At 41.9% G+C, this 16,984-nt stretch overlaps 1 protein-coding gene across 1 annotated transcript in view; it reads right to left on the reverse strand.

The window, feature by feature from the left end:
* Positions 1-2,112: 2,112 nt before the first annotated feature.
* Positions 2,113-16,984, reverse strand: part of LOC109300376 (probable ATP-dependent RNA helicase DDX60) — an 80,263-nt gene continuing 65,391 nt past the window's right edge. Inside the window, exons 19-26 of the mRNA XM_019521061.1 lie at positions 14,216-14,320; positions 13,330-13,468; positions 10,079-10,200; positions 5,717-5,864; positions 4,598-4,740; positions 4,035-4,186; positions 2,342-2,404; positions 2,113-2,257 (exon numbers count right to left, since the gene is read on the reverse strand). Of these exons, the coding sequence (XP_019376606.1) occupies positions 2,158-2,257; positions 2,342-2,404; positions 4,035-4,186; positions 4,598-4,740; positions 5,717-5,864; positions 10,079-10,200; positions 13,330-13,468; positions 14,216-14,320 (972 nt within the window). The 3' untranslated portion in view covers positions 2,113-2,157. The remainder of the gene's footprint in view (positions 2,258-2,341; positions 2,405-4,034; positions 4,187-4,597; positions 4,741-5,716; positions 5,865-10,078; positions 10,201-13,329; positions 13,469-14,215; positions 14,321-16,984) is intronic.

A 16,984-nucleotide genomic window follows, 5' to 3' on the forward strand; every position in this document is an offset into this window, starting at 1 on the left:
CTTTTTTATCAAGCAGATTTGGAGTATTGATGGTACTTGCAGTAGGTTGCTGACTTAGGGACTATTGAGCCTGTCTCAGTGTTTGAAAAAAAAATCACACGAGTACTGCTTGCTTGAAAGCACAGGAAGTCTACTTGCAGGAGTGCCACTGCTTGTCTATACTGTCTCCAATTGAAACCAAGTGAAGAAGGTGAATCCAGTCGACTGCATGTGCTGTGCACACAGGGCGTACAGTGCAAATTAAAAACAAGCTGGAATATTATATGGGGTTAAGGCACAATGCCACATTTATTGGAACACAAAACATGCAACTTGAATAAAGAACAGTAAGGTTATTTGCTTCACTCATTCCCATGCATACTTATTCATTCAAAAGAAACAAGCACACGCGCACACACACAGATAGCTAGACAGTCCTGCAAAGGTTAATGTGTTACGAAGTTCTAAGGTTACTCAGGTCAGTCTGGTGGCCAGCCAGACTAACTAGAGTGATGGAGTCAAGTCTTGTTGGACACGCCCAAAACTCCTTCTTGCAGGTGGAAAAGACCCAAAGCCTTGTCTTTGTGTTCGTTCTTTATAGTGAGAGCTGTCCATAAAAGCCTATGGATTCGGCTGCATCAGATGTGAAGGCCATCCTCCATATCCTGTTGACAGGCTGGGATTGGTAGGACATGATCTGGCTTTGTGGCCTGCAATCTTCAGGGGGGTGCTTGCTTGCAGTCTTCAGCCATCAAAGTGAAACATGATCCAGTATTTGGTAATCCTTGACTGCTAACTCGACATTGCTGCAGCCTTTAACCATTAAACTACAGAAGGTCATTTTCACCTGCTGCAACAGGACTCTCTTCCTTCACATTGTCACATACATACATCATTCACTCTTTCATTACCTCTTTCCACATACACCAGACGTACCAGAAATCCTTACACAAGCAATTTCCTTGTACTAAATTTAAGTTCTAAAGTCATGAGACAATAGGTCAAATATGTCTAATATGTCCAATATATTAATACTAAGCAACAAGAAATTTAAAATAGATGATTAATGTCACAACACTAATAGTGACTAATAAAATTATTATAAAAAGTACATCATAACAAGACTAACTTTATCTTAATGGTTAAATATTTTTTTATATAGAAAGAAAAATAACAATAACTGCTTTGGTTGCTTATAGTCACTGCAATACTACACATGCAGCTGCCAGCAGGTAAGATGTAGCTGGGGGGAGGCATGGCTCCTTTGTCTTGGGTTAATTGTCAGTATTCCTAAGGATTGACCTTAAATATCTGTTTAGAGAGGCCCCAGTAGGTCTCATAAGGGTACTTTGCCAAAAAGACTGCATATCTAAATGGCTACATAAAATATAAGATCAGGTAGAAGAAACAGCAGTTTTAAATACAGCTGTAGCAGAGTTCAGTCAACAAACTCTGTTTAGAAAGGTATAAACCCTTGTTTATATACTCCTGAATAGGTGTAACTGATGATTCTAATCTGAATTAAGAGTTTCCACAGAAGTTTGTACCACTTCAGATTGCTGCAACCTTTTCCAAGCATGTGTAGACAAACCCAGCATCTGCTGGCTGACATACAGCACTGGCTGTTGTAGACAATTTGTTTCATTACAGGATGTAGTGCTGCCTTCTGAAGATGCACCACGTAAGTACCCCCACAGTGGTTCCTGGGACTTGGGAAGCTCTAATGACTGCAAGTGGAAGTAGCTGCCCAGAAAAATTCCCAAGTACAATGAAAACTGACTTCTTCCTGTTTGTTTTTTTAGCTGTGTCAGGATGTTTCAGAAAACTTGGTAGCCAAAACAAGCTTTTAATTTGAAAAATAGTCAACATACCTCACTATAACAGTAAGCAAACATAAGTATACTGCAGTATTAAATTTAGGACACTAAACATCAAGTCTAATGCAAACATTAACATTTTCTTACAGAGAGAAAAACAGGTTGATTTTTTTTTATAAATAAAATCCAATGTATTATAACTATTACAAAACATGGTTGAGGGTTTTTTTTAGATTTTTATCTTCTAATCATGTATTAACTTAAACTACTAAAACTGATTACACAGAAAGCAGAATGTAATGTGTTGTTAGTTCCTTTTAGGGTATCATGTTCTCCACAATCTATGCCAATCTTGTGACACTTAAACTTTTTGTAGTTTTGCTTCATAACTTTCACTCAGTTGTTGAAATGCCAGTACAACATTGTCATCTGGATTGTCACAAAGTTCACCAAGTGATACTCTGGTGAGTTACAAAGAAAAAATGTTAAATTGATTTAAGGGCCTAAACAAAGTAAATTTAAGGATATAGAAGTATATATCATACCTGACAGATTTAATGACAAGCAAAAAATCCTTAAGCAGTTTATAAGCATCCCCTTCATGTAACCTAAAAAAAAATTATAAAGTTAGAGAAGGTTTAAGTGGGATAAATAAGTGGTATAATAACCCCAATCTTCTAGGGCAGTGGGGGCCACATTTTTCAGCAGGTATGATGCAAGTTAGCCCTGTACCCTCTCTGAGGGCCACTCTGATCTAGGCAAACCTCTGAGTAAACAGCTGTACAATCAGCAACCAACCAGTTCTGCAGGATCAGCATGGGGAAATATTTCAGTGCTGTAAACTCAGATCTAAAAGTGTGTTTTGCTATACAGATGGTAAGGCACATGCTTACAGAATGATTCTAAACCTATTAAAATATTCAAAGCTGTCACACTGTGAGAATGTAAATATGCTTTTTATGGGGAAAGCAATTAATATATTTGTGAACTTCAGCTCTTGAGACAGGTTGCTTTATTTCTGCATGACAGACTATAATGGAGAATAAACTGTAGACCAAGCTGTTGAGTTAATTAAGAATAGGATAGACCCAAAACTTGGCTGTGTTCATTTGCCTATAAATAATGCCCTAATTTCTTCAGAAAAGGTCCTCCAGTTACAGTGCATTAGGCTGCCCATTTTGCAACAGTTCCTGTTTTTAGTTTGAAGTATGGAACAGGCCTTATGGAAAGTAATTATTGTAATAAAAAAAAAAAAGTTCGTGCTTCAGAATTTTTTATAGAAAGTATTTGTTTATGACAGTGTTCACAAAATACTAGATCCTTAAGGGTGTTTATACACGTGCTCTAGGGTGGAGGTTAAGAGGCACTTTAATTAGAGCAGCTCCAAGAGCCACTCTAATTAAAAGCACCCAGAACATCTTGTGTGTCAGTGCCCCTGCACTTCAAAATGGTGGCAGGGGTGCTTTATCTAAATCTCAAGAAATTTTAGATAAAGCGCCCCCACTGCCATTTTGAAGTGCGGGGATGCTGATACGCAAGGTGCTGGATTGCAGGAATTACCACGCTCCAATAGACTTGATTAATCAAGTCTTCTCATCTATAGGTGCCCTCAGAATTAAGAAAGGAATGGCCTTAAGAATCTACAATTTTAAAGGGAAGACAGATAAATAGGCACAAGTTAGTGGAAAGGGAAAAGATACAGAATTTTTATACAAATTCCAACTAAATTCATTGTAAGCAGCAGGGAGGAAGAATTTTTTCTTCTAAGATGTACTTTAAGTATGAGCAGTTAGGGATCATAAGTGAGATCAAACTCAATGGGACAAATGTACCTAAATGAGCTGACAGCATAAGAAGAAGTGCCTACTAATAAGTCTCAGAAAAGAAGGCACAGGGGATAATACTACTGAGGACAGTAGATGGACATAGACAGAAAAGCAATATTAATTCTAAAAAAAAAATCTAATTATGCCAATTCAGGTGTCATGTCTTGCTCAGATATTGTCTCCAGCCACAAGAAATCAACACATTATCTGTGCAGGGTGTTTAAGATGGAAGTTTATTTGTGACCATAAAGGCTAGAAACATTGTTTATTAAAAGAAATTAGCATAGGGCATAATATTGTGACAGTGTGTGGCACCACAAATACTGTGGCTGTAGAACTGAAAATATTTAAATTCTAACTTATTTCCACAAACAACTATAGAAAAACAATGAAATTAAACAAAAGTGCATACCAGTTGTCTTTTACCAGAGCAGCCAAGGAGCCATGCTTATAGAAATCAAGTGCATAAGCATTGAGTGGCATTCTTCTTCCTTGATAGTCATGCTTCTCCCGCCAAAGCAAAGGAGCATTTCCAATATTAACACCAACTGTATGTAAAACAGCCTAAAACAGAACACAGATTGTTGCACTGTTCAGTTTTAGACGCACCATTTTAGATGGTCTGAAAACATATGAATATTCTAATATTATATATAAGACCCTTAGTCTGTCTGTTTGTCTATGCTTTATTCGTGTTCCAATTGGCTGTCTTGGGAGCCAATTGGAGTGCTCTACACAGACAGATGGTGGAGTGCTGCCATGACAGTGGGGACTGAGGGGGGCGGGGGGGCAATGAGGCCACCTGGCCTCGCCTCCCCTCCCCTGCTTGGAGGCATTCCTCAAAGGGGGCCTTCATCAAAGGTCTTTATGGAGGCTGTTTAAATTAAAGCAAAGAAGCCAGAGAAAAAAGTACCACCACCTTAAAATCCAGACCTGGAATCTGGTTTGAACCCCTCTACAAAAAAATTAACTTACTTTGTTAACCTTTTCAGCAGCAAATAAATCCTGATCAGTCATTCCAGACAGCCACATGAAAGGAGAGACTGCAGTTACACTTTTTGTGCTGCTCATCAAATAAGAGGCCAGTTTGGAGTGACCATATTCTTTTTGTGTAAAATCTAATGAAAACAAGCATTGAGTAGAATAAAAATAATTGTGCCCTTTGATCAATCAACCAAAAAGATGGTCAATTTTTGGTTTGATTAGGGATCTTGGTGACTTTTATGGTTTTGAATTGGCAGAAGGGGAGGAAGTGTAGCAGTTAGTTCCACCCCATAGTTTATACCATTTTACTAAATATAATCTACAAAACAATGTAATCTGTTTGCATGAATGCTACTAAATGCATCATTTGTTTCACTTCATAACACACTCAATCCATTCTTTGTGTGTTTGTTTACATTGTAACATACTCAGTTTTCAGTATGTCAGTTAAGTGCATAAACCATGTTAGTGCATCTTCTTTCAGCCTGTCTACTTTGTAACCTAATAGGACTGGACTTAACTGCATGTTAATTATAATAGTAGTCCCCTGTCTGCCCCAGATAGCACCCCTTTGACAACTGCTTCACTCTGTTAGAAGACCTGAATAGTTTTGAGGCTGCTAATACAACAGTACTGGCAGTGCTGTAAGCTCCCCAAGCACAGAGCAGTTTTGGTGCTATGGTATTAGCACCCTAGAAACTGGCTAGCACTCTCACTTTCAAGGCATGGAAGCATGGAAACTAGGGGAGTTAGTCAGTTCTGGGTCTACTAATACCATAGTCCCAATAGTGCTGTGTACTTAAGAAACATTGTTTACAAGGGACTTTGAATAAGCACAAAAAAGGCTATATTCTGCTTTAGCTTTTTTTGTTTTAAAGCTACAGTTAAACAGAGTGAACTGTATATCCTGTTAAAAAAAAAAAAGAAAAAAAAAAGACAAATGGAACTTATTAGCATAGCTGAATTCACAAGCCTTAAATGACATTGCTTGTTTCAATTAGTTAATCTATCAGGCATTCACAACACAACTTCTGTGCACAACAGATTAATGTATAATATGCATAAGCAAATAATTAGTGATTAAAATGTATAGGTGTTCCCAGTGCCTACCTATCTTTGACAAAGGGAGTTTATATTCCTGTTCTGTGTCAGCCAGCTTGGCAACTGTTAGAAGAAAGCAAGCAAAATTTTTTTCTACTTTGCTGTTGTATTCGTCAACTGCTGCAGCGAAGTCTTCTGGGAGATCTTCTAGAAACACCTGCAGTAGCATACAACATATTTAACTAAGCATTGATTTAGCTATTACCCTGGCATATCTAAAGAGGCATTAGTCCAGGGGTGGGCAAAATATGGCCAGCTGACTATTCAACCCACAAGCAGGTGCCCACCAATTAACTGTATATGGCGTGGGCCACTGCATTCCACATGGGGCTGAGCCCCACCTGCTCCTGCTTGGGGCATCCTTACCTGCTGGAGGTCCCTAGCCTGAGCCCCAGCTACAGCCAGCGCATGTAACTTCTGGGCAGTGGTGATGCTGCTGTTGAGCAGCAGCTCCTCAGCAAACTGCCTGGCTCCCCCTGCCTCCAGTGACCCCTCCTGTCCCTGCTGCAGCACTGGGGAGCAGGTAGGGCAGAGAAGGAGCAGTGGGTGGGAGGGAGATGGCAGCTAGGAGCTGGGAGCACTGCGCCAGAGCTGGCAGGAGTGCAGGGTGGGAGCTGGGGAAGTGGCGGTGAACAGAGGGGGATGGATGAAGGGGAAGTGGCAGCAGCCCCTCAGGGTGCTTGTGGCCCACCAGAAGCCATGTGTGATGGAGCCCAGCTGTCTTGGCTTCACTCCCTGCCAGCACATGCAAGTCCTGGGACTCAGTCAAGGGGCTGTGCCTGCTGTGGGCCAAGAGCACTCTGGGGATGCCACCTGCTGCTGCCCCCAGTGGCAGTGGGGGCTGTGTGCCATAAGCTGGAGCCAGCCCCAATTCTGGTGGGGGGACTGGAGAGTGGCAGGTAGAGAGGGCAAGGGATGCCTGAGTCCCTTTCTCCTGGGGAAGCAGTGCAGGGGGGGAAGCTGGGGAAATAGTGGTAAGCAGCCTGGGGCTCCTGGCCCAGCATACAGGGCTCTAGTTTCCAGCTCCCTTCCACCCACTCTGCCTGCCCAGCATGATCAGCAGCCACCTGCATGCAGCCAAGTGGAAGGCAGCCCTGCCAAGAAGCTGTGCGCCCTAGCTGGGGCCAGGGTCAGGGCCTGGGCAGTTGCAGGCTGCAGCATGGGGCAGAAGCACAGGCTAGCTGCAGGTGGGAGCATGGGGTGGACTGCTCTAGGTGGGGGCAGGGGGGTTTCTCAGCCCCACGCAGAACACCAGAAAGCAGTCACAGGCTGGGCTGTGGCGGACAGACTGTACCTGCACCTCCTGGGCAACCTCTGCTGCACGGGTGCACTGTACTTCCCTTCCTCCACCCCCCGCCCAAGCAACACACCCATCCCCCAACCACACACTCCCCCATATACAGCCTCCTACCCCCACCATGCACACACACAATATACAAGAGTAAGACTTTATCTACTTCCTTAAAATGATCTCTTCTGAAAAATGTGTGTGTGACCCTTGACTTCGTTGGTTTCATGCTGTTCTCGGGGAGGTCTAATACCCCTGGAGCCCCCACTGATTTGTCAAGGGCGGTGGAGAAGGTTGTTAGAGGGGTCACAACCCCTCACTACTTGATAGATTGTGCCTGTGCCTTGGGGCCTCAGGGGCAGGCCCTGTGGAGGGGTAGTGTTTCCCAGTCATGGGGTGGACCTTCTAATGTTGTGGATCATGTGATGAAAGTAAGGGATTCTGAAACCAATGTGGCAGCAAGCCTGAGGCAAAGTCTGGTGTCAAGTGGGTGGACCTTATGCCATGGACCATGTGACAGGGCCAGACTTCCTATTCCAAAATGACCTCCCCCCACCTCCAGAAGTAATGGGGCATGGGGAGGGATTTCTAGTGGCAAAGATCAGGGAATTACTATAAATATTTCTTTATCAGTAGCACAACTGTGTGGGGTGGGGGGTATGCACAACCAGTGAAGCAGTCCTGGGCATTGTCTTAGGGTGGTGATTGCTGATGGGAACTGAACATATGAAAACAGCTGTTGCTGTACCTGGTGGCTGTCTGCTCTGCAGTTGGTGATGTCCTATGGGCCAAAGCTTCTAGGGCATAGAGCTGCCCTATTACACGTTTTTTCCTAAGTGTCTACGTGCAGAGAATTCAATGAGTCTATTTGGCAGGATTCAGGCTGGTGCAAAGAGGAGTTATGTACTGAGTTTACAGAGTCCTGGAATCCACAGGGAACTCCAGTCATGCATATATATGACCCTCCACAGTTGTCCTAGCACCCTAATGAATGTTGGTCACAGTTGTTCAACATGCCCTCATGTGGGGGCTTGGGGATCCTGAGATATTAGAAACTGGTCAGAAAGCTAAAGCAGCTGCTCTGTATTTTTCTCACACCTGAGTTTGCCCCTAACTAAATGGGAATTGTCCATGTGGAAGAGCTGCCAATGACTGTTATAAAGTTGTCACAAACTTACCCCCAAAGTAATAGTATTTTAGGGTGCCCATGAGATGTTAGGCATAGATATTTTCATAAAGGAAGTTTACTAATCTATTTGGTTTCTATTTCCAGCTAATGTTAAGCTGCATTTAATTTTATCATTTTCATGTTTGTATGAACCATGATAGTTGATGTAGGTGTATTTTTTTTGTTTTATAAGGGACTTGTATTACCTGGTCAAGTGGTTGGTGATTAGGCATCAAGATGGGCAAAGGCTATTGCCACTTAAGAGGAGCAATAGCCTAGTTGGCTGAAGTATCATAGTGCTTAGAGTCGGAAGGGACCTAAGCAGATCATCAGGTCCAACCCCCTGCCCCAGGGCAGGCATGAGTGCCAGGGTCATATTACCCCAGCCATATACAGTACCCTGCACTTGTCTGTATTGAATTCCATCCTATTCTCATCCACCCACCTCTGCAATTTGTCTAGATCTAGCTGGATTCTGTCCCTCTAGAAGGGAAACAGTTCCTGAGAATTCACGTGCAAGATGGCTACACACATTAGCCTACCAAATGGTCAGGGTACATATATGACCTCACACCCATCTTCAGATTGACAATGATGGTGTATAGTTCTAACGGGAAGGCTATAGCAAGGCTTGTCAGATATTTAATCCAGGACTTTTTGTATCCAGTAGATTTAGGAAGTAAAGTTTGAAGGCTCATCTACAAAAGGTGTTTTGTAAACTCCCTTTGAGGATTAGAACTGAGAAACTGGATAGAGAACTTGTCTTGTGAGAAGCACCCACAGGTAATTGTACACTTTCATCTTTGATAGATTTTCAGTGCATGTTAATTTTGGTACGGAATTGTTTGGTTTCTCCTCTGTATTTTCCATCAGGGTATTTAGTGCACTGGATAAAATGTAATACATTTCTGGAGGTGCAGGTGTAAGATCCGGGAGTGGTGATGGTTCTGTTGTGGGGTGTGATAGTGTGTTGGCAGGCTTTACATTTCTTGTCCTGGCATAGTGTGGATCAGTTCAGTGAGCTTTGGGCCATGGGAAGTTTGCCCAAAGTCTGCTTCTCGTGATGAGGTTGGCACGGTGTTCAGTGTTTGTTTAAAGCAGGGGTGGGCAAAATGTGGCCCATGGGCTGGATGTGGCCCGCCAGGCCATTCTATCCGGCCTGCAGGGCCCCTGAACAATTTAGAAAATTAATATATATCTGCCCCTGACTGCCTGTCATGCAGTCCTCGATGGCTTGCCAAAATTCAGTAAGCAGCCCTCCGCCCAAAATAATTGTCCACCCCTGGTTTAAAGGCTAGGATGGATGATTCTGGAAACCTCTTTTTAAGAATGGGGTCTTCTACTTTGGGTTGCAATTGCTTGACAATTTTCTATATGGGTTCCAGGGAAAGATGCTATGTTGTAACTAATGGTGTGCAATTCATGGGGATTTTCATTTTATACCCAGCAATTCCTCACGTGGTATTCATGGACTAAATATAAACATTGGATTTATGGCACATTGCCCTCCAATAATACCAGGTAACCTCTCTCTATTTTACCAGCTACATTCTAACATCAGGAGATTGCACTTTAAAAGAGAAAAGTGGAAGCACTTTTAAACTTGGGGTAGGGATAAAGGAATAATGTTTAGAACCTCTTAGCCAAGAACTATTTATCAAATAAAAAAATTTAAACAGGAGCTTACTAAGAACTATGTAAGCAGCCACGTCGTCTCTGTAATGAGTGCAGATAAGGTAATTTTTCACATAACATGGTCCTCAGGTATTTTAGTAGTAATGATTAGTACTTTCTGGCAGAGACCATCTTTTCATTATATGCATGTTCAGCACTTAAAACAATGAAATTTGAACCATAATTGGGACCTCTCTCTGCAACTGCAATACACATAATAGAAAAGAAAGTTGTTGCTTACCTTTGACTGATAAAACTTCTTCCTAAACTTCATAGCACAAGCTGGTAAATATATCCTTCCAAATAGGTTTGCTAACACTAACACTAATTCTTCCATCACATTTTCAGAGAAAACAGTTGAACCTATTCAAACAAAGTACACTGATCAAATATGCAAAACAAGAAAAGGAGTATTTAAAATACAGTTCCAACTTGAAGCTGGTCATTTAAAAAAAAAAAGAGAAGCAGTTTCAGACTCTGTACACCTGCAAATTTTTTATGCTTTCTCAGTCATCCAATTTTTAAAGAAATGTTTTGTTTTGTTTTATTTCTGCAAGCAAGGCCTCCACAAGCAGTAAAGGAAAATGAATCAATCATTATATACAAAATTCTGTGTTACTAGAAAACCAAAATTAAGTCAAGAACCCATAGTTAGGAAATGACAGAAACATATAAGCAACCTTAATTTTTCTCCCTTGTGCATATGTATTACAATACAGTCCTCAATTACGTGATCATAAACTATATTTTCTGACCCCTACCTCAGTCAGTGCCCAAAATAAAGAATGCTCCTCTAATGATCAGATGGAAAACAAAAGATTTGACTTCTTTCAATGTGTGGCCCTATATCTTATTGATGTGCACAATTCAAATCATGCTTTGAAAATGGACTTATTAATTTCCTCATAGGCTTCTTTCTGTAACACTTAACACTTTTTCAGACTTGGTGCTTCCCAAGCAAGAATGTTTTGCTTCATGGCACCATTGTGAGATCAGGAAATTGTATCATCTCCACTTTGCATATGGGGAACTGAGGCACAGGGAGCTTAAAATCAAAGTTAGCTACTTATTTCAGGTGTCTAATCCAGGGTACCCAGCACCTGATATGTTCAAGCACAGGTCCCAAGATTTCAGTTAAAGTATGGAGTGCTTGTCACATCTGCAAATCAAGTCTCAAATCAGATTTCCTGGCTGTAAGGTTTTAAACACTACAGCCTCCTTTGCAGGGGACACTCAAGCAGACTGTAGCGACTTGCAGCTCTGGTTCTTGCTTCCCTTGCCCCCACAGGGATAGGAGGGGAGAGCTGAAAGCCCAAAGGGGATAGGTTAAGGGAGATGGCAGAGGCTCCTAGACCTTCCAGCTGAGAGCCTGACACTGCAGCTCCAGACCCTCCTACCTCTCCTTTCCCTGACTCAGCCAAGTAGGTAGAGGGGCATGGGGCTGGAGTGTCTGGCTGCAACAGTAGCAGGGGACCCAGAAGTCAGCAAGAGTCTGGTAGGGGGTAAGCCCAGCTGCAGGTCTGCCAGGGATGGAGATACAGGCTGTGAGGTTTGAGTCAGGAACTGACCGTGCCACAAGGACTTGAAGGGGGAATCTGGTGGCTGGCTAGCTAGCAAGCAAGCTAGCCACCCCAATCTCCCTCTGTGCAGGACACTGATTCTGTGCAGATGTAGCCAAAAGTGAAACGGTCAAAAATACTACTTAATTTCAAATAGTACTATTTCAGAGCATTTCAGCTACTTTTACAGAACATTTTTTAAAAGTTGTATGTTTGTACAGTTGGCCCCCTGAATCATTCCAAAGGTGTTTTAGATGTTTCACCGGTTATATCTGTTCATACCCTTGGATTTAGTCCACCAGGCAGGTACTACTAATAGACCAGAAACCACCATTCAGATGCTACTTATTTCCATAGGTGCCCAAGTGTCCTTCAGAGGGCACTTGCAAAGCCATTTAAGTCCTGATACTGCCCCGCAGCTACCAAGCTGCTCAAAATCCTGATCCATGTCAAACCATGAAGGTGCTTCCCTTATCAGTTGTCACCAGGAGTCATAAGCATGCCCATGACAAAAGACAGTTGGCAGGCACCACTAGATGGTAGTCTCCCTTGGTGGCTAAAACGTTTTCCCTGGCATTGGATGTAGTTTCATGAATGTGAGAAGTGAGGAATCAAAATGAGCTTAAAATAGAACTCTGCTGCAATCCATAGTGCACTAGAACTATGGCCATTCCACCACTACAGTATAGTTTTATTTTTCTTACAATTTTTGTTAACTGTAATGGGGCATCTGGCTAGCCTAGCACCACCAGGCTCATATCAGTCCTTGAATCCTTGATCTAACTCCCATAATCTGGTCCCAACCAGTCTTTCTCGGCGCTTCACAACACAGGCAATAATGCCCTGAGTTCTTCTGCAGTACAGAGCTCAGCAGAAAATTTAAACAGTCCAACGTAAGCTTCAAGCCCTGTGTTAATCCACACCACAGAGCTCAACAAAAAATACAAACAATCCACAATGAACACCCACAAGCATGGGTTAATTCTCACCCTCTACTCTCCTTTCTTCTTTGGAGAGACTTGCCACTCCACACAAACAAGCCTACCTCCAGGTCCTCTCTCCCACTTCCTCTTCCAGGCCCCTTTTATTTCTGGGTCAGCCAGTCAACTTTCCCTCATTTGCTAAGAGACTGATCCAGCTCCAGTCCCTTAGGCGGGCATCCTGCTACTGGCCGGCTAATTGTTCCAGGCTGTAAGCCTGCACCCTGTCACAACACTGATATCAAAAGTTATTCACTTGAAGCCAGCTTATATTTTCACTATCTGGACACATCTACACATACAATTAATGTGCATGAATAAACTCAGGCTTACTGTTCTTGAGTTTTTTGCTCCCAGGCATGCCATTTGAACATTCACCCAGGAGCAAAACAGTCCAGAATATATTGCTCCAGAGTTTATTCGTGTGCAGCACATTGAGCTCAGTCAGAGCAGCCTCAGCTGGTAGTAACCCAGGCCTGCTCTGACCAGGCTGAACATACTGTGCAGTGGCTGGCTGGGGCACGACCATGTTTCAGTGTGGGGCTAGCCAGCAGGCAGCCCCTGCACTGAAGCACCCTCATGCCCCAGTCAGCCAGGTCAACATCTACACATGCTCTAGTGCACATGAAAAAACCCCAGAGCAGGCTAGAACTTTTATTTATTTTTATGAGCTTATCAGTTTCATGCACTCTAGTAGGGCCACATGTAGATGCAAAGACATTTACTGCAGAGCTAATTAGGCAGCTCTACAGTAAATGTCTCATGTAGGCGCACCCACTGGAATGGAACATGCAACTGTGCCACTCTTGAAACTTTATGAATACACAGCTGTTATTCTATTAATTGTATATGTGCTGCATGTTCTATACTTGTACTAAGGCAACTATAGGTCACTTAAAACTCATAATCATCTGCAAGTGCAGTTTAATTAAGCGTATGGGAAATTAACTTACCTTTAATTGGCTGGCACAATTTGTGGAATAATCCTTTGACAAGAAAGCTGACTAGGACAAAGTTTGAAGGCTCATGATAATGTAAATGGCATACAAGTCCAGCAAATCCCATGGGTTTACATTCTTGATCCAGATATCCCTAGTTATTAAAATATTTTGTTAGCATCACATTTACATGAATTAAACTAAGTGCTGTTCTTGTGAAATCCCTTGTAAGGTGCCAAGAGGTATTTCACTTCACTGGGAAAAACATCACAAAGCCATTACAGCTGTTTCCCACTGCCCATAGTTGTGGGATGCTGGCCAGGGCTGAAATTAACAACAGAGTTCAGGAGACGCTGCCAAAATGGAAACATTAGCATGCAGAGGTACACAACTCTTCTGTAGCCATTCCTCTTTAGTCCTTAACAGTTGTATTTTGGATTTTGCTACTATTGTAATTTTAATAACCTGTTTTTTTCATAGTTCTTTCCATTTTCAGAAGGTTCAGAAACTCACCTTTTGTGTGTGCACTTTTAGCAAGTCACAGGGGCAGATACCATATCTGATATTTTGCCTTGTATAACATTCTTGATCATACCTATTACATATACAATAAGGTTGCTATCTTTTTTTTAAAAAATTGAACAAACTTAACGTAAATTTAGGGATTTGGTAAACCACTATGTTTTAAGGGCTACTTTCCTCTCTTCTCATCTTCATTTTTTTTTAACTAGTGCCTGAATGCTGTTGTGGTGGAACATAAAATAAGTGGTACTATAATGACCTGAGTGGAACAGTACAGCTTGTAAGATTTCTGGGTTTATCACTATTACTGTTTAATAAAACAAGATAACTGAGTGTTATTCTAGTTATTCTCTCTTAACCAAACAGAATGAAAGCTTACCTCTTTGAGAAGAAACTGCACAGAAAAGATGAAGTATATTTTTAACATTTCATTATGCCTCTGTTGTTTGAATGCTATCAATGGATGCTTCAACACTGACAGCACCTGTGGAAAAAGAAAATAAAAAAAAAAAATTGCAGGTTGGGGAGGGAGGGAGGGAGGAGTGGGGGGAGATTAGGGTGCATTTATACCACAGGGACACTGCAGTGAACAGGACTGCCTAAATTGCATTGTTCCAGGTTGTAGGACACATGGAGTAGGCATACCCTGATTGAATATGGCACTCCCTTGGCATGGTGCTTTGATGCTGTCAATGTGCCTTTAGGGCACAGCTCCTCTGGAATATTGTTTTCTTCTTTAATTGGGAATTCGGTACTGTGCCTCACTGCAGGTACCAACTTCCTTTAGGCGCTTTTGAAAATTTGGCCTCACAGCCTGATCTTGCAAAGATTTGTGTGTACCTTGCTTATAGTTGCATATATTTGTCCGTCTACAAGCTTAAGGCCTTAATATGTATTTGAATATTTAAACTGGACATTGTTTTAAAACTGAACATATTGCACACATTGCTAAGGGAACATCATGTTTAATGTCTTTAATAAGTACATTTACATTATTATTTTAAATAGTAGATTCAAGTTTCCTTTGAAAGGAAGAAAAGGTTATCTTTATTAGTCTGAAGTTGGGCAGAAGGCAGGACAGGGTGGAGCTGTAGAGACTAACTAGTTCAGAGCAGTTGCCTATGAAAGCTTTTGCTTCTTTGAACCAGTGCCACCCTGCCATGCCTTTTGAAAGGAGATTAATCTGTTTTTTTCCTATTCTAAGCCTTTAAAAATTGTAGGATTTAACATTCACCAATGAATCTAATATAAAAATGAGCTCAATTAGAGACATGTCTGACAGTTCAATGTGCTGAAATGCAACTAAGGGTAAAAATCAACCCTTGGCAGTCCATAGCTAGCATGGCCATGGGTCATTTACATAAACACTAACAGCCAGAGATATTGGCCCCATGATGATCCTTCATCCCCAAGAGCTGTTCTGTTAAACAGCTTTGAGTGGGACATAGACTTGGATCAGCATAATACTTTATTTTAAAAAACTAATTGCATTTTCTCATTGTTGAGTAAGGTAGTGCTCTATCTGTCTCACCAGTTCATATACCATAAAACTTCCCATGCTCACTTCTGCTAATGCCATTTCCTCAGTTGTACCTGAAATCCTACATCAAATCATACCAAATTGTTCTCATTAAGTAAAATTAACATTAGCAACAAGGAACAATAGGCCGAGTAAACATGCAGCAATTCCCAGTGCAGCTTTTACCAGCCAACTTAGTTCAAGCTTCCTAAGTAAAAAGCAATCTCAGAAGCATGGACGCCTGTCTAAAGATGGCCCTGGGGCAGTAACTGCACCACTGCTCTTTCATTACCCCTAGACGTTGAGCGTGTCATCCAACGATGGCCTGTGTGGTTTATATCCTGGACATTCTCCTTTGTTCTTAAGCCAGCATAATCCCCCCCGCACTCCCTGCCAGGTTTGTTCTGCATACCCTTAGTCCTTCCCACCACTTTTCTTGCCCTATCATCCTTACTACTTTGCCCTACAATAGACTTCTTCCTTGCCTCCCTTTTGCTTCTTCACTTCTCCCTCACCTCCATTAACAGTACAATAACATGAAAACACAGAAAATTGTTGAGCTAATACTTTCCTAACCATCATTCTGCTATGTCTGTTTTCTTGCACATTTTGCCTTTGCTCCCTATTAATGCTGTAAACCCAGCACAGGGCTAGGTTAAATGGCTAGGGACATTCAAAAAGCCTGAGTTGATTCAATCTGGGACAAACATTGCATAAACAAGTTTGACTCAAGTCAGTTAAGTCTGATATTCAACCAAGTTTATCTTAAACCATTTTGAAACTGGTTTATGTGCACTGAACTTCTGTTCTGTTACAGGTTTAAATCAGTTTCTGATCATTTAAACCAGTTTGTGTGCAACTTCTGGCCCTAGCCAATAGGGCTATAACCTTAGTTGAGACCTCTGATGCCAAGATACAAAGTGATGGGACAAAAAAAAAAGAGAAAGAAAATAGAACCAGCTGAAAAAGAGAACACAAAAATTAAAGCAGGGACTCCCACAGGCAACAATACATTTGAACTCTAAAATCTTTTCTACCAGTAACTTCCCTTTGCTTTTGGTCCAATCCCTACATTTTTTTATTTGAAAGAAAAAACATCTAGTCATTTTGTTACCAGTGGCTTTTCTCCTACCAATGAGATTTTTTAACTTTATGGCAAAGGAACTTTAAAAGTTTTTCTGTGGGGGAACAATATAGCAGTATTAGCACAGTGCTACATCTGGTCTTAACTGTCCTGACTGGGTGCGTCTATATGGTGACAGCTACAGCACTGTGTTCTAGTACTTCCCCTTGGAAGTACTAAAACAGTGCAATACAGGCTGTTACTGTGCCATGTAGGCAGCACATGCTTAGTTTTTGCAGTTGCATTGCCATAGCAGCACACAATAGCTGGGGAGTGTGCTGCTACGGCAACGTAGCTGGTGATCATGTGTAGACATACATGATTGCTAAATCACTGTAGAGTGACCTCCAATCCCAAAGGAAGGTAATCCCAACGAGGATCAAAGGGAGCAGGAGAGCACACAAGCCTCCATGGCTCACCAAAAGCATCCGGGAATATCTCCTTGCTAAAAAGGAGGCTTACACCCAATGGAAAGAAGGGGTCATCACCAGGGAGGGCTATTCTGC

This window comes from Gavialis gangeticus, unplaced genomic scaffold (assembly GCF_001723915.1).
Source record: "Gavialis gangeticus isolate Ggan-Ray unplaced genomic scaffold, GavGan_comp1, whole genome shotgun sequence".
NCBI lineage: Eukaryota > Metazoa > Chordata > Crocodylia > Gavialidae > Gavialis > Gavialis gangeticus.